The 21,601-nt window shown below is 47.8% G+C and overlaps 8 protein-coding genes across 8 annotated transcripts; 3 read left to right on the top strand and 5 right to left on the bottom strand.

Moving 5' to 3' along the window:
* Positions 1-307: 307 nt before the first annotated feature.
* On the bottom strand, positions 308-2,216 carry L199_005026 (uncharacterized protein; the record flags this gene model as incomplete). The annotated part of the gene is made up of 5 exons (XM_064890741.1): positions 308-557; positions 617-766; positions 828-1,764; positions 1,818-1,978; positions 2,041-2,216. 5 exons carry the CDS (start codon positions 2,214-2,216, stop codon positions 308-310), a joined length of 1,674 nt encoding a protein of 557 aa, XP_064746813.1.
* A 786-nt stretch (positions 2,217-3,002) lies between these two features.
* L199_005025 (uncharacterized protein) lies at positions 3,003-5,335 on the top strand (the record flags this gene model as incomplete). Its single annotated transcript, XM_064890740.1, has 16 exons — positions 3,003-3,084; positions 3,145-3,165; positions 3,230-3,336; positions 3,389-3,463; positions 3,524-3,610; positions 3,673-3,772; positions 3,839-3,897; positions 3,953-4,101; positions 4,180-4,254; positions 4,312-4,345; positions 4,397-4,468; positions 4,520-4,679; positions 4,737-4,819; positions 4,871-5,038; positions 5,110-5,194; positions 5,271-5,335. The coding sequence occupies 16 exons, from the start codon at positions 3,003-3,005 to the stop codon at positions 5,333-5,335; spliced, it is 1,422 nt and encodes a 473-aa protein (XP_064746812.1).
* Positions 5,336-5,805: 470 nt separating this feature from the next.
* On the top strand, positions 5,806-8,076 carry L199_005024 (uncharacterized protein; the record flags this gene model as incomplete). The annotated part of the gene is made up of 10 exons (XM_064890739.1): positions 5,806-5,826; positions 5,875-6,601; positions 6,670-6,872; positions 6,924-7,273; positions 7,329-7,422; positions 7,479-7,573; positions 7,627-7,658; positions 7,711-7,770; positions 7,820-7,922; positions 7,974-8,076. The coding sequence occupies 10 exons, from the start codon at positions 5,806-5,808 to the stop codon at positions 8,074-8,076; spliced, it is 1,788 nt and encodes a 595-aa protein (XP_064746811.1).
* Positions 8,077-8,281: 205 nt separating this feature from the next.
* L199_005023 (uncharacterized protein) lies at positions 8,282-10,438 on the bottom strand (the record flags this gene model as incomplete). The annotated part of the gene is made up of 8 exons (XM_064890738.1): positions 8,282-8,459; positions 8,512-8,624; positions 8,686-9,090; positions 9,157-9,497; positions 9,549-9,739; positions 9,797-9,991; positions 10,047-10,227; positions 10,297-10,438. The coding sequence occupies 8 exons, from the start codon at positions 10,436-10,438 to the stop codon at positions 8,282-8,284; spliced, it is 1,746 nt and encodes a 581-aa protein (XP_064746810.1).
* A 523-nt stretch (positions 10,439-10,961) lies between these two features.
* L199_005022 (uncharacterized protein) lies at positions 10,962-12,523 on the top strand (the record flags this gene model as incomplete). The annotated part of the gene is made up of 9 exons (XM_064890737.1): positions 10,962-11,048; positions 11,102-11,199; positions 11,254-11,368; positions 11,439-11,550; positions 11,610-11,711; positions 11,769-12,073; positions 12,123-12,181; positions 12,261-12,340; positions 12,402-12,523. 9 exons carry the CDS (start codon positions 10,962-10,964, stop codon positions 12,521-12,523), a joined length of 1,080 nt encoding a protein of 359 aa, XP_064746809.1.
* Positions 12,524-12,771: 248 nt separating this feature from the next.
* Positions 12,772-16,252, bottom strand: L199_005021 (uncharacterized protein; the record flags this gene model as incomplete). Its single annotated transcript, XM_064890736.1, has 19 exons — positions 12,772-12,921; positions 12,976-13,041; positions 13,100-13,168; positions 13,239-13,694; positions 13,768-13,839; positions 13,888-14,031; positions 14,088-14,217; positions 14,275-14,343; positions 14,394-14,495; positions 14,552-14,571; positions 14,627-14,666; positions 14,739-14,800; positions 14,873-14,968; positions 15,028-15,289; positions 15,352-15,542; positions 15,607-15,898; positions 15,952-16,027; positions 16,093-16,128; positions 16,183-16,252. The coding sequence occupies 19 exons, from the start codon at positions 16,250-16,252 to the stop codon at positions 12,772-12,774; spliced, it is 2,403 nt and encodes an 800-aa protein (XP_064746808.1).
* Positions 16,253-16,684: 432 nt separating this feature from the next.
* L199_005020 (uncharacterized protein) lies at positions 16,685-19,459 on the bottom strand (the record flags this gene model as incomplete). The annotated part of the gene is made up of 18 exons (XM_064890735.1): positions 16,685-16,720; positions 16,780-17,002; positions 17,059-17,113; positions 17,167-17,221; positions 17,279-17,384; positions 17,436-17,665; positions 17,722-17,841; positions 17,893-17,949; positions 18,000-18,010; positions 18,066-18,140; positions 18,193-18,316; positions 18,363-18,394; positions 18,443-18,515; positions 18,568-18,697; positions 18,763-18,830; positions 18,879-18,995; positions 19,046-19,137; positions 19,189-19,459. The coding sequence occupies 18 exons, from the start codon at positions 19,457-19,459 to the stop codon at positions 16,685-16,687; spliced, it is 1,875 nt and encodes a 624-aa protein (XP_064746807.1).
* Positions 19,460-20,260: 801 nt separating this feature from the next.
* L199_005019 (uncharacterized protein) lies at positions 20,261-21,280 on the bottom strand (the record flags this gene model as incomplete). The annotated part of the gene is made up of 1 exon (XM_064890734.1): positions 20,261-21,280. The coding sequence occupies one exon, from the start codon at positions 21,278-21,280 to the stop codon at positions 20,261-20,263; it is 1,020 nt and encodes a 339-aa protein (XP_064746806.1).
* Between the last annotated feature and the right edge of the window lie 321 nt (positions 21,281-21,601).

Raw genomic sequence — 21,601 nt, 5'->3', positions numbered from 1 at the left:
GCTCAACAGTAATGGCCCGGATTACTGAGGAACGTAAGTCAACTTACTTGCCACTCAAGTTTGCAAATTGCAGATGGCAGTTGAGCACTGGAATGATTCGGATTCAACAATACACATATACATTTTGTCCAGCAGCGGCATACATTATAAACATTTGCTATGACAGCTGATTGCACTATAAATACTTCAGAACGACCTACCAAACTGATCGTTCAGATAGAAAAAAAGAAACCTTGTGACGCAATATACGTATTCAGTGACCAAGGATGAAGCTCTATCTTCACCATCGTAGATCTCTGCCGAGAGATTAATAACTTCGCTCATGTGACAATGTCTGGACCTCTTGGTGAACAGGGATGTCCTTCGAGTGCAATGCTTTCTCGTCGAAGTCAGGGCTGATTGCAGTGGTGACTTGAGGACCATTAGTTTGAGCCCTGGTAGCCGCCTTCATCTGGTCGGTCATCTCCTTACCATCGAACAAAGCGGCAATCTCCTCGAGAGGAAGAGGACCGTCTTTGCCCTTGGTCTCAACGACGGTGAACCAAAGATATACGAATCTGGGAACAAGGTCAGCGCAAAATTCACAGGAGCATGTCACAGTCCACAGATTACTTACTCGAATGCGAGCCAGCAGGTATATATGATGTAGAGTTTCCATTGGAGAGCATCGAGGGCGATTGGATTGACGTATTGGTTGAAGACGAGTGAAGCGTTGACGGACATCTGCATGACCATCAATCCTTTTGATCGGATCCTAAACGGAAGACTGAATACAGACGTATTAGTGATCAACACAAAAGCTCATTGACCAAGTCGTATGTACTCACATTTCGACAGTGTACGAAACCAGGAGCGGGGACATAGCCAAGTTGTAAGCAGCGTAGTACAAGAAGATCGCAGCCAGCACACCATGACCCGCAGCTTGATTGGCACCGATCGGATTGCCATCGGCATCCAAGTGAGTCGCTGATTTAGCGTAAACACCATTGCAGATCGTCCAGAATGTGTAGCTTGCAAGCATACCGCCAACGGAGATTAACCAAAGGGGTCTTCTTCCCAATTTATCGACCAGAAGGGCACCCAAGTAGGCAGTTCCCAGGTTCCAGACTTGAAGAATACCGTTGATGAGAGTTTGTTGGCCAGCAGATCTAATTCCGATACCGTTCAGAGCAAGATTGAGGTAGTAGGAAACGATACCGTTACCCGACCACTGAGAGAAGAAGGCGATCGCAATGATAACTCTCATTCGCTTAAGATTACCGGAACCGCGGAACAAGGACAAATAGGTGGATGATTTGTTGGCCGCCTTCTCAAGTCGTAGCGCCTCTCGAATTTCGTTATACTCGAAAGCTACCAAGGGGTCGTCCGAGTTCCCACCGCAGTGGTGCTTTGTAATCACCTTGATAGCTTGTTCATCTCGACCATGATCCACTAGCCAACGGGGGGACTCGGGAACAAAGAAGATCAACAGCAATTGCAGAGCGGACGGAAGACCTTGTAGGAGCGAAGGGATACGCCAACCCCAGGTGTTGTTGATTCGGAAAGTACCGTAAGTGGTCCAGGCTGCAACAATGGATCCAAGGTACCACGTAGAATTGTACAGAGACGTAATAGGACCCCGATGGGTAGGGAATGCCAGCTCGGTGAGCAAAGTTGGGGCGGCGAGACAGGAGAAAGCCAGACCGAAACCAATCAAGAATCGACAACCGATGAACATCCCCACTGATTGGGCACCAGTTTGAAGAGCAACGCCGACGATTTGGACTAATACATGCGTCAGTTGACAGATCAAGCCATGCTGTGAAGGGTGGACTCACTGGCGGCACCAATAAACATGGTCCATCGTCTACCGAAACGATCATTGAGGAACGGAGCGAATGGAAGACCTACAATGCCGCCGATAGACTGGATAGCGTTGAATATTCCGAGTGTTGAACCAGTTGGTGTGCCAAAATACCCTTTCCAGGTATCAAGTGATCTAGTCGAAGTCAGTTCTACTTGGCCGATCCTCTACAGCTATGAAAGGTCTCTTCAACTTACTGAAGACCATTCATCATCGACCCATCGTATCCATTGTTCATCGAGGTAATGATACATAGGAAACAGATGAGATTGAGTTTCCCAAGATGGCCACGATACCATCGAGTGTCACGGTTTTTCATAATCTCTTGGAGATCTTCATTGCTAGTGTTGGATTCATGCACAGCGTGTTCCATGATGAAAAGTTAATTTAGTGATTCTGGATACAAGTCTAGCTGTCTAGGGAAAGGAGATTTGGACGTTTCAGCTGCAAGTCTGATTATTTATAGCTTGCATTCCAAGCTTAACGGGTTCACTTCACCTGCTATTGAAACGACCCGAAAAGAACCCTAAAAGCCGTGTCCACGTCAAGTGATGCGTCGTTTGTATCTGTCTCATCATCATCTCACCGACTATCTTCCGAAGGGTTATCGCTGAGGTTCTATCCAGTCTGACAGGGGCGTGGATCGTATCAATGCACCGAGAAGTCACGACATTGTACCTAAGATCATCCTTAAGAGGTACTAGAATCGCCCTAAGTTTGAATTTAGCACTGACTAATGGTACCTGACCGCGTAAAATCGAGCTTGCCCCGCATGGTGCTCCGGGCCGTATTCGGTTAGTTGATCTATAACCGGTGGTCAGCTGATTTCCTTGACAGAGAGGTTATCAACTTAAAACCCATGCGAAGACTGGGACATCTCGGAAGATTGGATCCATGTGATGAATTGATATCTCGGCGGATTGCCAACGAGCTCTTCAGAGCACTTGCCGGTCCACTGGTCCGCGCCGAATATTAGTGATAAGTATGAGCAGATGAGCTACGAAAATGCAGACTAACACCACTTCAACTGAAGAACTCGCAGCTCAACTTCTTATAGGACTTCATCCTTGTTCTTCATACTCACGAGATTTAAAAGAATACTCGCTTCTGTCGAAAAGGTCGCATCGATTGAGCTTACTTCTCCTACCCATCTATCAGCATGACTCAAGAACAACAAAGCGAATATCTGGTGGTCAAAGGGGAAGAAATCACTCTTCAGGGGAAGCCGATTCTACTTAAAGGTAGGTTTACCGATTGTCGAGCTGTTTTGGTACGCTGACGTTAAGGATTGACGAGAACAGGCGCTGGCTTAGGAGGATGGAGTGAGTGATCTTGGAGTCACGGAGGGTTATTGTTCTTCTGCTCATTGATGATCATCCTGCGCAGTGAACATGGAAAACTTCATCACTGGGTATCCTGGACATGAATTTCAAGCTAGAGCAGCAATCAAGAAAGCCATTGGGCAGGAGAAATACGAGTTCTTCTTCGACAAGGTACGGGAAATGACTTTCGTGGTAATGGGACCGGCTGACTTGGAAAATGCAGTTTCTGGAGCACTTTTTCGGCGAAGACGATGCCAAGTTCTTCGCGTCCCTCGGACTAAATTGCATTCGTTTGCCGGTCAGTCAAAATTGCAAGATGAAGAAGCTAACGCAAACAAGCTGACGATCCAATCCCAAGGTAAATTATCGACACTTTGAAGATGATATGAATCCTCGTGTTTTTAAAGAGGAGGGCTTGAAACATCTGGACAGGGTGATCAATCTGGTACGTATGCTTTCCTTCGAGGTTGTAGTATGACTTGATGCCAATCAATATTTTCCCGATAGTGCGCCAAACATGGTATTTACACTGTCATTGATCTTCATGCCGCACCTGGTGGTCAAAACATCGATTGGCATGCCGACGCAGGTAACCACCAAGCATTATGTGAGACCTTCCGCATAGGTTTTCAAGTGTTGGTGTAATGAGAGTGACTGAGTTTGTGTTTGCTAGTTTGGGAGCACAAGGATTTCCAAGATCGAACAATCTTGATTTGGGAACATCTTGCACGTGTAAGTATGCACTTTCTGAACCCTCGCTTGAGAGCTAATGTTTACTCGCACACAGCACTACAAAGACAATACCTGGGTTGCCGGATACAATCCTTTGAACGAACCGACTGACTCAGAACATACTCGTCTGCTGGACTTCTACGTGAGAGCGGAGAGGGCTATCAGGGCTATCGATCCTTACCACATTCTGTTTCTTGATGGGAAGTGAGTGAAACATCCGTAACAGGAGGCCATGAGAGTTTACTTCAATGGAACACGGTAGCTGACGCGATAGCTCGAAAGTACATTCGGTGCAGACTTCAGTCATTTCGGTGATCCCCTCCCCAACTCTGTTTATGCATGTCATGATTATTCAAGGTGAGCATTCGTCTGAATGTCATGAGTGTCTGTCTTATGCTTAAGATGCTACTATAGATATGGCTTCCCTAACCCTCCTGCAGACTTTGTTGTAAGTCACAGAAGCTCGCAGTTACAACACATGTCTAATGCCCGCGTATAGGGCTCTCCTGAACAAGTGGCTTACCACGAGCGGTCCTTCAATCGAAAAGTAGAATACATGAAACGGATCAAGGTGAGGTGTCCATAGTACAAATGTGGAATTTCTACTAATACAGTGCCATAGGGTCCAATCTGGAACGGAGAATTCGGTCCAGTGTACCAGAACGCCCACGATGGGCTACCCGATTGGAAAGAAATCAACGAGAGACGGTATAATGTACTGGAATGCCAGCTCGATATTTATGCCAAAAGTCGAGCTAGTTGGTCAATCTGGTTATACAAAGGTGAGAGACTGCCTGAGATTCCTGGCGCATGATCTCGCTGACGTCGGAATCTGTCAGATATTGGCTTCCAGGGCATGGTGTATGTCGGGGAAGAGACACCTTATATGACGCGGCTCAAACCATTCCTCGAGAAGAAGAAGGTGAGTCTGACGGCGAACATCAGCTTTAGAAAATCACTGACTTTGGGACAGAAACTCGCGGCTGATGAGTGGGGATGTGATGATGTCCCGGTCCGTGACGTCTTCGATCCACTCGAGAAATGGTTCCTTGATGCTGTCCCATCTTTGGCTCATCGATATCCACAAACCTGGAAGCCAGCTACGCACATCGGCCGACTCGTACGGAACATCCTGCTTTCTGTGAGTGTCAACGCCACAATCAGGGCTCAGGATGGTTATAAGAAAGATCAAGGAGCTGACCAAACTTATAGGAAGAGTTGTGTCACGAATTTGGCAAGTACTTCGAAGGGCTGGACTTTGATGAGCTGGAAGCTTTAGCCAAAAGTTTCTCTTTCGGTGCGTACCTGTCACTTTGAAGCAGGGATTGGTACTGCCGCTGACTGCTGAGAATCGGTATATTCCATTGCGGCAGAGAACTGCAAGCAAAGGACCAAGCTGAACGACATCCTTACGGCCGACTCGAAACGGACCGATTGAAGACAAAGGTGATTGATAACATGAGAAGATATTATAACACGGCATGGGTACGAGTGCATATTGTGTCAGGCGTCTTTATGGATGCATTGATGATACTGTACATGTAGGCATTCAAGTAATGTTGAGCCTTAGATAGCAAAAAGAGAGATATGAAGGGCCAAATCGGCGATTGCCGCCCTTCACCTTTCGATCGATGCAGACGATCATGATCAGACTGGGAAAACATCAAATACAGCTGAATCGCATCGTCATTCTTATGTTATTCTACGTTATTGTGGTTGTACCATCCCAACCGTCATGGAGATCGAGCCTCTGTACTCGTGTGTCCGGGGCGCAGAGGAAGATGTCGTCGATTATTCACCATTTCGTATTCCATGTTCTTGAGTCGCATCCTCACAATCAAGGCGGAGTCGATATCCTGTTCTGCACACACATTCTTTGATCACGAGAGATAGGCAAGAGTCGCAATCATGGACACGCTGAGGGAATCGGTAAGTCAGCTCTATGGGAGTATTGTAAGCTTACTAAATTTCATATAGTTCGCTGGACAGGTTATACGTGCCATTACTGGTAGTAAGCTACTACCCTATCCCGACGAACGACCGGACTACGTCCTCCCCAATCGGTATCGCTTCTCTGAGAAGACGGCACAATCTGTTGATCGAGCATCCCATTCCCCTCCTGATCATCCCTTCCATGAACGCAACCTCGCCCCAGGAGAAGATGCTGAACAGCACGGTAGGGCCAGTACTACTTCTCAAGACTCCGATGCTACGATGGTGGTTGACGAGCGATTAGTAACGAGACAAGGTGGACAAGGGTTGTCACCGGAGAAGATCAAGGAGCTGATGGGCAAGAGTCAAATCGTTACATGGTATGGTGTAGATGATCCCGAGAACCCTCTGAATTGGTCGCTGTTCAAGAAATGCTGGCTGGTGGTTATCATCATGTTGATGACATCCTCCGTGTACATGGGAAGTAGTATCTGGAGTCCAGCGGTCATGCAAGGAGCAGAGTATTTCGGCGTAGGACAAGTTACTTCAACCCTCGGTCTCTCGTTATTCGTCGCTGGCTATGGGGTTGGTCCTCTTTGCCTCTCACCCGTCACAGAAATTCCAGCCATTGGGAGAACTATCCCTTACATCGTCACTCTTGCGATCTTCTGCGTTCTGCAAGTCCCCACGGCGTTGGTGACGAATTTTGCTGGTTTCGCCGTGTTACGGTTCTTAGCTGGCTTTTGGGGATCTCCGCCATTGGCTACCGGAGGTGAGTTGCATCATAAACGACTACATTTCATGTCCCAATACATTGCCAAGCCTGATGTCTTCCCACAGGCGCAACCATACAAGATGTTTTCGCTGCCCATACCACTCCTTACGCAATGGGCCTATGGGGCTTATCGGCGGCCTCTGCTCCTGCCCTTGCACCTATCATCGCTGGGTTTGCTGTAGAATATAAAGGATGGAGATGGTCGTTCTGGGAGATGTTGTGGTTGAGTGGATTTACTCTGGTGCTTGCGATCTTCACGCTACCTGAGGTGAGTGGGACTTTCTCTGAATATTAGTCCCCTCTAACACCTTTGCGTCAGACATCATCTGGTACAATCCTTCTTCGTCGAGCCAAACGTCTTCGTAAACTTACCGGTAACGACAATTTGAAATCCGTTTCCGAAATATCGTCCGAGAAGATGACGGGTGCAGAAGTTGCGAAGATGACACTCATCCGCCCTTTTAGCATGACATTTACCGAACCTATCGTCCTTGCCATTGATCTGTACATCGGCCTCATCTACGCGATTCTCTATTCTTACTTCGAGAGTTATCCAATTGTTTACTCGGAGATGGGATATGGGTGGAGCTTAGGTGTATCCAATCTGCCATTCGCTGCATTGCTAGTCGGGAGTTTGATCTCGTATGCGGGATATTGCATATGGAACAAGTAAGTAATCGATTCGATCAAAGATTTCATACCATATTGAACTGACCCGTTCCAGGTTATACTTTGAGAAGATATACAATGACACAAATCACAACGCTCCTCCCGAGGCTCGACTACCCATGTCAATGGCCGCTGCAATATGTTTCCCTGTACGTCTAGGTCATGCGGCGTAGCTGCGCCAGGTGTACTGATTGTGTATCCTCAGGTCTCCCTGTTCTGGTTCGCATGGTCTGCTAACCGCACTCATTGGATTGTTCCAGTCTTGTCGGCTGTTGCTTTCGGTATGGGGACAACGTGGATGTGAGTGATTCAGCAATGACAGATAGTGCTGTGTTAGCTGACTATAAAACTAGGTTCATGCCTTTCTTGACCTATCTCCCTCATGGTGAGCATGCATGAGCCGTTTCAAGAGCCCCGCTCGCTGACCTCCATTTTAGCGTATCCCGAATATGCTGCTTCGGTACTTGCTTCGAACGACTTTTTCAGGTCAATGATGGGTAGGTACTTTTGTCGAAGATCTGCACAATATGCTGACAGCTACCTCAGGTGCTGGTATGCCACTTGCGGCTCATGGATTGTTTGTCAACCTCGGTATCGACTGGGGAAACAGTCTTCTTGGCTTCTTGACTGTGCTTTTCATCCCCATCCCGTAAGCAGAATCCTATCTCCCCTGATCGCGCTGAGCTGACTTCGGGTGTAGATTCATACTTTATAAAGCCGGACCCTGGCTTCGCAAGAAGAGTCCTCGGGCATTGCACGACAATCCTGAAGAATCCTCCAACAAAGACGATAATCAGGCTTGATCGCCGGCCATATTCGAATGAATGCATATTCATGACACACATAATAACCACTAATACACATTTTGAGATAAACTCTGTAAAAGCCTCGACAGCTCTTCAGTTGCCGACTAGATACCACCCCTTCAAATCTCCTCCATTGGCCCCACCAGGATAACGTATACTCGATATGTCCCTCTTTCCCATAGTCCTTCTCCAAGCGATAGGTTTATTGTCTCTCGATAAACACATCGGCTACTTTCTCGTTCGAAGCATTTGGTATAGGAGACTCAGTTTGCGCAGGGGTCTGGCCGAGTACAACTCGGGTAATCTGCTCCTTCATTTCTTGGTCGTGGGCAGCAGCATGCGAATGGAACACCTGATCCATCTGCTCGAGTGTCCTTCCCCTATGTCATATCCATCAGTGACTGACTACGAAACCCCCTCGCTCGTACTCACTTTGTCTCAGGGGCGATGAACCAAGCCCATACGCCGGAAAGGAAAGAGAAAACGGCAAAGAAGATAAATGTGCCGTAACCAATATTTTTGATCATAGGCGGTGTGATTAGACCCTATAGATCATAACTTTAGCTCACCGATCCCTCTCATCAGATTCCACATGGAGACACTCACAATGATAAAGTTACAAAGCCAGTTGGAACAAGTCGAGAGAGCAACACCCTTGGCTCGATAGCTAGAGGCATGAACTTCCGCAGGCATAGCCCAAGGAACTGGACCCCAAGAAAGGCCGAACGCGAGCATATAAATCAGAATGAACGAAACCCCACACCAAGCTTGACCAGAATGACTAGCCCAATCCTTGGAGTAGAGTCCGATCATGATTGCAACGACAGTATGAGCGACACACATTCCGATGGAACCGAGGAGCAAGAGAGGTCGTCGTCCGATCCGATCAAAGAAGAAAAACGCGGCTATTACAGCAACCAACTGAAGTACATTCATCACACCACTCATGTGAAGCTGCAAAGCTGAGTCGAGCCCGAGGGTCTCGAACAACGTAGGACTGTAGTAGATGAGCTGAGAAGCGAGATTGGGTTCAGTCTAGGGGGTTCAAGCTGTGGGAAAATGATGAGCATGACTCACAGCGTTGATGCCGACGAATTGCTGGAAGAACATGAGCATGATACCGATCATGGTTCTTCGAATTACCGCAGGCTTGAACATGTCCACCCAGCTCGCAGCTTCAAGCCTGAGCTCTGTCTTCATACCTGAACCGATCAACGTGGGATGTCTTTCGATCAAGGCCTCGTGATTATGAATCGCCTCAACCCTGATAGTGAGCCACTCGGCTTGGATTCTTGGGTCGGTGGCCGGAAGATTACGAAGTCGAACAAGTGTATCGAGACATTCTTGGTCTCTTCCCTTACTCGCCAGCCATCGAGGGGAGAATGGTAAAATGAATAGAGCAGCTCCCAGGAAAAAACCTGAAGCATGTGGTTCAGCAATCACATCAAGCGCACATGCACAGCACTCACCTGGTACCATCTGCAGTAGGAACGGTAGACGATAACACCAGGCGGAATCGATGAGTCTGGTACCGTAGGTGATGTAGAACATGAGGACGATGCCGAACACGATCATGAATTGCTCCATGACCAAGAGTGCGCCTCGAACATTTGGTGGAGCAACTTCTGACACGTAGATGGGAGCAGTGCACGAGAGCATACTATGTGGTTGGGCTTGAGTCAGTATAAAATGTGATTCATCACCGAAATGTGCTCACCCAATGCCTATACCACCAAGAGTCCGACCGACGATGAGCTGGGCAACGCTGAAAGAAGCGGTTTGAATCGTCGACCCGACCGCAAACCAGGCAAGGCCCACACCGATCGAGACTTTTCGCGAGTATTTATCGGCGACAAAACCAACCAGTATGGCTCCCAAAAATGCACCCAGCTCAAGCATCGCAGTCATCAACCTGCCAGAGATTATTATCAGTGTCTGTCGAACAAGGACACAACTTCACAACGTACCCTTTATTGAAGCTTGCCGCAGATGAACTCGCTTCATCGATAGCAGGGAAATCGCCCAAGAACTTGGGCATGACCAGGATGATCGAAAGCAGACCTTGATCAAAACCAAAGAGAAGTCCACCCGTGCATGCGGTCAGCACACAAGTGGTGACCAGCTTGGTCGCAAAGATATCTTTTAAAGCTATTTGAGAGACGGGACACTGATTAGTCATATACTGTCACTAGAAGAAGGATTGCATCGTGAACTCACACGCTCCTCCGTAAGCCTTTGCTAGAGCAGTGCTGTCATATAACAGATCTTCGACTCCCGGATGAAGTTCTATCCCGAAATCTGACGCTGGGCGGATAGCTGTCCGTGTACCAGCGCTTCGTTGAGGTTTTTCGGCACTCATGTCGCTCATAAAATATGTCTGTTCAAGTCTGAGCTGATGGAGGTGTATTCAGATGATGTTAAGGAATGTACGGATTGCCCATGGGGGTCCGCTTGATGGTCCACCGGAGGGCTGACTATTTGAGGCTCTTGCGATTGGCGGTAAAGTCTCGCATGACCGGCTGCAACTGCCGATCTGAACCCTGACTCCATCCGCAAATGGAAGCTAAATCATCCTCCGATGACGTACTGAACAGACCGCAGCCGCACTTCGGCGAGCCCCGCGGAACTGCCGTGCCCCGTTAGCGGCTCCAGTTGAATTGGCTCTTGAGAAGCAAGGTAGAGTCAGTAACTTAGTGAAGGTAATCATATGGTTCCGTTTACGGAGAAGAATCGGATGCTACAAGGATCAGTGACCGTTAGACGGCTTCACAGGATCCGCTTATATGTAACGGCCGTACAATCGTAGATTAGTCGGGGGAAACTATCGAACAATCATTTGCCTGGTTTGATACGCCCCGCTGCGCGACAAGACGATCTCAAACATGCCTATCGCTACTTCCAACATCCCTGCTATTTTGAACGTCGGCGTGATCGGACTTGGTCGTATGGGTCAGCGACATGCTAACAACGTGAGTGCAAATGCGGATCAGAGATGAATGAGGCAATGCTGACAGTGGTACAGGTCGCGTTTGCTACACCACGTGCTAGGCTTGTTGCAGCTTGCGATTTGCGGAAGGACAACGTGACTTGGGCTAAGAAAGCTCTGCCTTCCGGCACCAGGTAAGTCATATGATCTATAACTCGAACACGCAATGCTTAATTCCGGATCTACAGAGTATACGAAGACGAAGATGCATTTTTCAACCATGAAAGACTGGATGCCGTATTGATTGCCACAGAGACCAGTACCCATGCCCCCCTGGCTTTGAAGGCTTTGCAATATGGCAAAGTGAGTGTATTGCACGCTGGTTGTGATTCTGTTGATATACTACTGATTCGTCTTTTCTCTCTACCTCCAGCATGTGTTAGTAGAAAAGCCTATCTCAGTTGATCAAGACACAGCGGAGCAATTCGAATTACAAGCTGGGGAATTTCCAAATCTAAAAGTCATGGTCGGATTCTCTCGTCGATGTGAGCGATTGTTGTCGAGATCTAACGTCAGAGTCGTGCTGATATCGAATCTGGTTTAGTTGATCAATCATATCAAGAAGCCAAACAATTGATTGATTCTGGGGTTGTCGGGAAACCTTTCCTAGTGAAATCGTCTACCAATGATCAGTATGATCCATCGGGTAGGTGATGCATCCTCAACAATGCGCATCACACGCTGACTCATCATACTTCTTCAGGATTCTTCATCGCGTATTCTGCCAAATCGGGAGGCATCTTCATGGATTGTGGTATCCATGACATCGACATGGCTCGACACCTTCTCGAGATCACACCAGCAGACCGAGTTAAGCGAGTATTCGCAAGTGGTACAAATGTCCGACACCCCGAGCTCGCTGACAGTGGCGATGCCGATAACGCTTTGGGCTTCGTTGAATACGAAAGCGGAAAGAGCTTTACTTTCCATCTTAGTAGAACCGCCATTCACGGACATGATTGCGCTTGCGAGGTGCATGGTGAAGAAGCCAAGCTGATCGTCAATCAGGTACGTTGACACTGTCAGTCTGTCTTTACAGCTCACTCAATCCTTATAGAACCCCAGGCTCAACCGTCTCGAACTGGCTGACCAGTATGGAGTACGATCCTTATCAACGTAAGTGGTGATATCCCGCTCGACAGGGTTCATGGATTGGCATTGGCTTGCGCTCAGATAAATGGTCACTCTCTGCTAGCCCGACTTACTATGAGCGATTCAGAGAGGCTTTTGTAACGGAGGTGAACGAATTCGTTGCCTGTGTGCTTGATGATAAGCGTGAGTTAAGATGTATTGTATGACAGAGAAGCCCTGCTGAAAATGTTTGTTTCGCCTACAGCTATTCCATCAACCATTCATGATGCGATAGAAGCCGGGAGCATCGCGCAGGCTTTGACCTACTCGTTCCGTCAAGGCAAGCCAATCCTGTTTGACCAAGACAACAAAGCGATTTTGGCTTAAATCATGGATGGATTCATAGATGATTGTCATTTGTCCGATTGTAACATTGAGCTGTTTACCACACATCATGTTCCATGCATAAGACCAAAAGATCAAAGATGCCCCCTCTAGCACCTCTGGCTCGACCATTCAGAATTCGAATCCGCTATATGCCTGACTTACGATGCATACGCTAGTGCAATGATTCGTGGCCTTGATTGCAAGAGGTCTGAATAAAATAGTTTATGGCTACGAATGTCAGTACCACCCTACGTCGGTTGATCGTTCAAGAAGGGTTCCGGTACGGCCTCATGACTGGTATCGGCTCCTGGGCCGAGCCAGAAGTCTATATCATTCCAATCCAGTTGAGTGTCCAGGGGGAGAGCGCCAAGCTGATCAGCATCTGGCCTCATGGAGCTCTGTGACGAAGTCACACATCAGCATACAAGCTTGGCAGCTGCAAGGCCACTCACAAGGAAGGCGAGCGATGTGTGGTCAAGATCGAAATTGAGCGGCATTGCTTGGTCTGGATTGTCGGGCTATGGAAATATCAAATCAGAGAGACGAACCCGTTTTGGAGCAGTCCAGTTGACTCACTTCATCACCATTTCCAGGCATGATGTCGAAGGAAAAGGCAGGCAGCTCAGATTCGTTGACCACGTTACTCTGCAGAGCGCACAGTCGATCAGCCGGTGTTCGTTCCGACCAACGATTCACTACTTTCCCTCCAACTCACGGGAAAAGATGGTTGCCAGCTATTATCGAGCTCGAGTGGAGATCTTACTTCAGGCACAGGCAATCTCATACCAGTAGGAACACCGCCGAGGTCCTCTCTGGACCTGGTTGGCGCCATACTTCGGCGTTCAATCAACCGCGTGTGAAGTCCCATCAAATGCGAGGACTCATCCGCTTCTTCTCCATGACTGCCGTCAACAGACCCGGGGACGATGTTTGTCAGTCCGCTAGGTCCACTCGATGCAAAAGATCGGTCTCCGGACATCTTGTCAAAAGCTGATTTTCTCAGACGTAAGAGTAATGCCAGACTGGCCCTGCTTGATTTGTTTTGATGGCCCAACGCGGAGAACAGCCGACAAGCTGATTGTAGTTCATGCCATCCCTGAAGAGCGAAGGGTGATAGCGGAGCGATCATAGGTATCGATGCCATGCAGACTGCGGCAGAACAAGCGTGATACTGCCGGAGGCGAAATATCCGCGGTCAGAACCTCCGGCCAAGATGGATGACTTGCACAGAGGGGCAGACTTACCCAGAAGAACCATTGTGCCAATGCTATCCGCGGATGCAGAGTGTAAAGACTTCGGGCGATTGCAATGATTGTCTGCTCATGACAGTCAGCAAGGTTCTTCCCCTGTTTTCCAAGACTTACCTGACATCGTGCGAAAACCGACTCAAAGGCAATGCGATAACGACCTTTAGACGGATCGTCTGGGTTCTCTCGCAAACATCGAGCGAAATGAGTTCGCATCAAAAAGAGGATACTTTCGTTGATGTTCAGACATAGTAGGTGTTGCTGAGACGACACCTTGATCATCAGCTGACAAACAAGGCGACAATTCAGATACACACCTTCAAATTGATGAGTAAAGCCTTCTTCTCCTCGGCAGGTGTTGAAGCCCACGGTAGATCGGCAGAAGGTGAGGCCGTTGTAGCCGGTGTCCATCTGACACTTTCGGGTAACGTTGCTTCCAAAGCTTCACTGAACATATAACACTATGAGTATCCTACAGACACCAACGCACGCACGAGGACTCACAACTGCTGGTAGAAATGTAGGATTATGGAATAGGCAGGGGGTTCGACTACCATGACCTGATCAAGGACACTGCGAACAATCAGTTCGCATTCACTCTCAAACAGTGCATGATGACGTACTCGCTCGATATTCTCACAAGCTGGTAACGGATGGTGGAAAAAGGAAGAAGAGCATCATCTTTGGGGCACTCCACATCAAATTGGCGCGATGACAAGCCACCACTGCTCAGTATTGGTAAGCATCGTGACTAGAGACGACCCAAGCAGAGATTACATACGGTCTGCCGAAACAATGTGCCTTGAAGAGGATGTCAGCTACTTATACATGGATGATCAGAATAGTGGAAGCTCACCTGAAAGGTCTCTTCGGTATGAATGTCCCAAAATAGTCGGCTGCAAGATATAGTCCACGGCATGAGGATCTCTCTTTACGTCCACACATTTGTCTGTCTGGATCATACTTACCGACGTTCCTCAATGATATCCTCTGGCAGGCCCCATTTCAATCCATCTCGATGTAATCCCATCTACTCCAAGCGTACGGGCTGTCAGATGATTGACCAGACAAGCCATGGCAATGTATGTTACAGCACCCTCACCGCTTGTGTAATCCTCATGGCTAATCCACCCAATGGCCAAGCTCTGTCTCCACCTCGCAACCGGTCACTGTAAACGTGGAAATTGGCCATGATGTGCTGTGAGTTGATAGTAAATTTGTAAGCGTAGTCAATACGTCGTCATGAGAGAAGCTCACCAAGGCTTGTACGCTCGCGATCGTATGATCTTTCATGAAGTTGGATATCGACAATGCGACTTCAGCAGCGTCCAGAAAGGTCTCTGACTCTTCAAAATTGTCCGTATCTGAGTCGGGATTGACTAGACTGCCAATGGCCAATACGGTGAAGATGAGTGCCAACTTGTGAGGATGAGTCTCCTGGCTCCAACCATCTGCAGGGTTCATGCTATATATATGATTGAAGTACGATTCCAGGGATTCTCGAGGTACAACATTGTAGCTGTGAGTGATGGTCAGCTTGACTCTGGCTCGATCTATATATGTGTGTATTCAATGACCTACTTGAAAGCATAAAGATACCAGTAAGCATCCAACGACACTTCTGCTCTGTCGCGAGATGGTAGCAAAGAATGCAGAAAAGGATAAACAGAAGACGAAGCTGTGCGAAGTGGGAAATTGGCGAGCTGCTGCAGATTACTCCGGTACGGAAGGTGGACGAGGTCGGTTTCGGTCATGTGAGCTGCTTCAGGGCCCTACGACATACAGAATCGCATCAGAATCGAGGAAGATGGGTGTGAAGGTAGCATCAAGGCTCACCTGATTCAACCATTCACTAGCTGCAGTGCTTCCCACATATCTGGCGCGACCCGACCTATCCACGACCAAGGTTCCCATAGCCGGGGTCCATGGTTCATCAGAGCGACCTTGTTTGGAAGAAGATGCATTCGGTTGATCATCAGGGTGATTGGTGTAGGTGCTGACAGATGATGGACTGATGAGTGAGGAATTGGATGGAAACGGTCGGTGCTGGTTTTCAGCCTGATTGGATCCTAGCTTAGTCTCCAGATATTCTATGCGCTGTTGTAGCCGATCGACTTCTGCACGTAGTCTGTCAAGGCGGCTCAGCTGACGAGATGAGCCAGAAAGCAGATGCGCACTCACTGCACTGTCTTCGTATTGACGATGCCATCGGGACAGAGGTCTTCTAATCCTCTCGACACACAGCTAGAGCATGGTACTGACCGATGGATGGGCCCACGTTAGCTCAATGTTACGAGCATTCTGTCATCATGTCCAGCTCACTCTTTCTGTCGCATCTCAATTTTCGTCGACGACATTCTGGGAGCTCAGGATTAGCGTGCGGATAAAGCGGAGGTTCACAATGCAACTTACCTTTGCAACTTCGTGAAGTTACATTCGTATTCTCCTGCTCTGAAGATCGAATGGTGAGGACAGGAGCCATTCTGAGCCGACAGCATGGATCATAACACTAGATGCAGATGATCTGTAAATGACTTGCAGATGATAAACAACAGCGATGCTGTCATGGAAGACAAGGGATTGGACGCCTCGGTTACAGTATATGAGCACTACCTTTTCATCTTTGGTCTGCTCGGTTGTGTTGTAGTTCTGTTTCCGAGACTTCCGCAAACGGAACCCTTAATCAGATCATCGGTAGCATTTGTGAAGTCAAAAGTCCATAAATACAACAGACTAAGGGTATATATACAAAAGACTAAATACATCATGGCCTACCAAAGCACAGGCTTGTACGGTCGCACTGCTGGCACCAGCTTCACATACTTGGGGGAGCAGAAAGGGCCAATCTATCAATAATCTGCTTCCGTCCTGCCATTGTTTATGATCCTCCCATATACACTGCATTCCGTACACTTCATCCAACAACGACGACGTATAGCTGCGACTTGTCCTGTATTGTGATACCAGATCTCAGCTCGGACCATCTATTCTACTGGAAATCAGACTTACTCTCCTATCCTTGACAGGCGTCAGATGCAACAAACTCCTGGCATATCGTTTTCCACCTTCGGTCACAGCATCTGCAATGTGATCGGGTGCATCCCGCCCAGATTGAAATAGTAACAAACCGGCGAAGACAGAATGGGTGCTTTCGTTGGAAACGATGTCGTCTATGGATTTGATGATTGAGTTTGTTTCGCTGGGTGTCCCCCCAGTCAGTAGGTCAACGATACTGTCAATCATCCTTGTCAGCAATCTAAAAACATGGCTTTGCCATAAATCACTCACTCCATACGTAACAGGCTGGAAGTTAGTCGGTCCTTGTGTTTCCGTATCGGGTATCCTGAATATCATTTTCAGACAAATGCAACATCCCGAGTTTGTTCCAATACTCACGAAGATATGCCAACAAAGGCGGAGTCACGTACTGTATGCGACCGCATTTCGCATCCTAAAAGCACATCAGCCTGGAAGAAGGCATAATGCAGATGATATCATGAAGACTTACGAAGATGATTAATTTTGCATGAGCAGCAGAGAAATCTGCCATTCGGTCTCTGAGCCTGGCCGGGATCTGCGGCGTTGCTACATGCCCATTGGGAGTAATGATATTCCTGTATGTGAAAGTCAGAGTTTTGGCACATCATACGACTGTTATCACCTACGAAGTCATCGAAATAGGAACATCCGTTCTCTTCTTGAGCTTAGAGATCCAACCCGACCTCCTGTCTTGCGATACTTGAGGGCTACCGATCTTGGGAGAGGAGGTCTGGTACCGCTGAGTCACTGCTGCGGGGCCTGGATATGGTAGAGACGGAGTGGCAGGTGCGCTGATGGACGATGGCGGTCGTTGTAATCGTCGTCCGATCGATGGTGTCGAAAGGTGTTTTTCCGCCTGAGGTGGAAGATCCTATAAGCTAAATTTCTCAAGATGGCACATGTGTTACTCACATGCACGAGGAGCTCATCACTGAAGCCGAATGCATTCGCACTTCGATCCTTACCATCCTTTCCGTCTACCAGGTCTTCCAGATTCTTGAAGGCTTTAGAGCTTGAGATAGCAGAAGTCACCTGTTTGTATGGTCAGAAACGATTATATGACTATCATTTTCCTGCACTTACATCGATCTGCGCACCCAACAGCAGCTCAACAGCCCCATTTACACCTCTCAAAGGAATCTATAGTTGGACTTAGCGATAATCTTCATCGATGATCCAGTCACACATACCATATTGAGCACTGCATAGAGTCAGCGGAATGCACAACATTATACAACAATACCCTGATCACTCACAATTCCAGAACGGTTTACCCGTCCGGGTGTAGTTAAGAAGCAGACAACAGTGTTCTCTTCCCTCCTCGATAGCGTCTATATCCAGCTCAGCTTTATATATCGGACTGGTGTTATGAACATCACACACCTCGTAGCGCTCTAATCGAAGACTTATCAGTCTTCGGACCTTGTAGAAATCTACAGTTTCTACCGATCAAAAGAGCTCTGGAATATTCTGATAACCGGCAGAATCCATCGGAAATGTAGACGAGCTATCAAGTGGTCAGTCAAGGCTGTTACAGGGGATTAATCACATACGGGCTGGTCAGGTAGACGCGGATCGGCGATACCTGGAAGATAGTCAGGGAAAGCCTCCTCGAGAATCATGGTGAACTCACAGAACACCTCTCCCAGATTGCCTCTCTTATCATGGTCTGGAATGAATTGCAGTCGCGCTCTCGCTTGCTCGGTCTGAGACTGTGCATTAGCTACACCCACTATCCAACTTGAATGGTGGACATACCAGTTTGCCAGCAACGAATCTTCTGAACTCCGAAGCATACAAACTTTCTGTTGCGGCTTGCTGTGCTGAACGCAGGCTGAGCGAAGCAGATGTTAAACCTGAAGTGTAATCCATTGTTCGCACGGGAGATCTGGGAACGTGAACATGGAAAGATGAATATGAGCAGATATCCTCAACAGCTAGAGATGTACTGACGAGTCAATTGGTCCATGCCCGTGAACCGTCTTCTCAGAGTATACCTCCTGCATCCCAGAACCGATCGCCTGAGGAGATTGTCAGTCAGGAGCAATAAATCGACCTGAATTGCTCACCTGTACTTCTTTGAATAAGGTCATGTATGCCCTTAAATCTTTGTAGTACCTCATTAACTCCTTAGACCCAGGTAGACCTTCATGGTTGATCCATTCTTCGAAGCGAGTGAGGCCCATCTATGCCGAAAATGAGCAAATTTGGCCGATAGAAAAGAATATTAACCCACTTGTGTTCCCAATAACTCCTCGAATCTTGCCTTGCTCGCCATATCTACTAAAGCACTTTCCTCACTCTGCAAGACTCCCTTGGATATGGGCTCTATCTTGACTGTCAGCGTTCGTCCCATATAATGGATGATTAGTCACCTACCACTTGTTCTGGCTTCACCTTTCCTGACATCTGCTAGCAATCGCTCTGATAGATCAGGGAAATGAGGAACTTCTATCTGTTCGTTGTCCAGTACGCCACTCGAAGCCCTAGAAGCAATGGGTCGAGAAGTAGGGTCATATGCCAATGCTTCCTCCAGAGATGCCATCTCTCCATCGTCGAGTTCTTCTACGTCAAGCGCCGAATTGTACCTTTCAAGTGCATCCAGCAGATCCCATACCTCGTCTGTATCTTGGTCGGTTGAAACAGACATTCTGTATGTTGCGAGTAGCTGGCAAGCGTGATGAACGGTTATGTTGGGTACAATAGTGATTTGAGAGTAGGTAGTACAGATGTAAGTGGATGTTTGAATGTTTTCTACAGGACACAAACATTATTGCAATCAAGGGAAATAGACTTATTAAGTAAGTGACTCACCATGTGTGCATCAGCGTGTCGATCGACGCAACCCGGCCCGTTGATCGTTGATTCCCGTGGTTTCAGGATAAACAGGCTTCTACGTATGTGGCTTATCGAAATGGGATTTTACCCTTATTTCGAGTCAAACGTGAACGTTGAGTCTGCCGGATTCAGCGATAATACTTTCTGAGCGAAAAGGGTCTGCATCAACGATAACTGGAGCTTCGTGAGCTGAATTCCACATACGAACTCATGTAATGGAGTGTCCTGTTAAGCGACAGCAAGTACAGAGTATCGCTTCATGAGCCACAAGGAACGCCAATAGTCAGCTAGGATGATCGATTGTACAAGAGCACAAGATGGTTTATGATGGTACAATCTGCATGCAAAGACTTGTTCCTTTGAGTAATTCTCCCAGGTAGTTGTTGGCTAGACTGTACTGATGTGGTAACAACGGACACATGTGCATGAGAGTGGAACATGAGGAGGATAGTGACATGCATGGTTATCAGTATACTTAAACGAGCATGATTATATTGTTCTATCAGGATGGACATATACGCAAAAGTGATATCAACTCCCCAAAACAACAATCGACTTCGACTCTCAACTGAGCAGCAATGTTGCCCATGAGATTATCAACTCTTACGCTCTCTCACAAGGCTTCGTACACATACACCGTCCCGTTATGTTGGTCGGGCGCAAAGTACAATCGCATTTTACCATCCACCACGTCGACATCTATCGGGTTTTGAGTCATCGAAGTTCCTTTTGGAGTATACAGTGTGATCGGCACTTCCATCAAAGGGACCATGGTGTCTACGTCGATTATCGCCAGCCCACCCAAGGAGACAGTCGAGTTCTTGGTCGAGTAAGCTGCCACACCTGCGCAGAGTGCAGTGGATCTTACCCCGTCGAATCGTGATGGGTATCCCAACCATTTGCAATCTTGATAATCTGCGAAGAAACTTGGGTTGGGAATTTTACTCTCGGGTGCTCTCCATAGGTCCTCAGAATCGAGGGTATACTTGGTAGCGTTTCTTGATCCCCAATTCAACGCTGTTATGGTATTCTTCTTCGTGTCGTGCAATACACCACCTGAGTGGTCCTTGATATGGACGACAGGATCGAATTGGTAGGTGTGTGGGTTGACTCGAATAATCGTTGCTGTCGAGTTCGGCCTGTATTCACTCAACTCGGTCCAAAGGCATTCCCCATCGTAGTCTATCCCACCGATATGGTATTCCGAATCACTGAGCTCGTTCAACGTTGTATCAGCCAGGCGTTTTCCGGTCCCATCGAAGATTGATAAGTGTGCGTATCCTTGCCCGTTCTCTCTATCGGTACCGTCGTTAATGACGGAATTGCCTTGTACATCTTTACCATACGACTTGGTGGGTACGACCCAGTCACCCCATGCGACTACAATCCTATTGTCACCTATTCTGACCATCCCCTCTGGTTCCCCTATATCGCCCTCGAGGGTGATATTTTGTATCAAGTTCCATTTGGTATTTCGAGATAGATTGGCAAAAGCAGATACGATGGCATCAGCATTTTTGGCTGCTGCAGATGGAGGTAGCTGTGCAGGAGCTAGCTGGACGTCAACATAGGTGGTGATGTTGACAGCAGAAGCAAGGATGGGTGGCAATGAGAACAGAGCGAAGAGCAACATTGCTTGCGCTTTTTGAGGATCGGAATGACTAGCAATCAAGTGATCGGGTCACGTTCTCCGGCTGCTGGATTGGTCTGTGTATTTATATGTTGGTAGTCTTCCAAATGATCATTGAGCTCTCTGAGCACACGTTCATATCGACGCAGCTGCTGGACCTGGGGATGATTGGAATGGGCGAAGCTATCTGCACGTGTATCAATCGAGCAGCTTCAGTGCTTGTTAAGCCAGGAATGTGCATATGTATGCTCCATGTGTACTGTTCAAGAAAGGGTCTACCAGAGATTTGGAAATGTTTTTCGGTCACGATAAGCATGTTAACAA

The sequence above is a fragment of the Kwoniella botswanensis genome, chromosome 1 (assembly GCF_036426115.1).
Source record: "Kwoniella botswanensis chromosome 1, complete sequence".
Lineage (NCBI taxonomy): Eukaryota > Fungi > Basidiomycota > Tremellomycetes > Tremellales > Cryptococcaceae > Kwoniella > Kwoniella botswanensis.
Note: the sequence above shows the minus strand (reverse complement) of the source record. Positions and strands in the feature narration are given on the sequence as shown.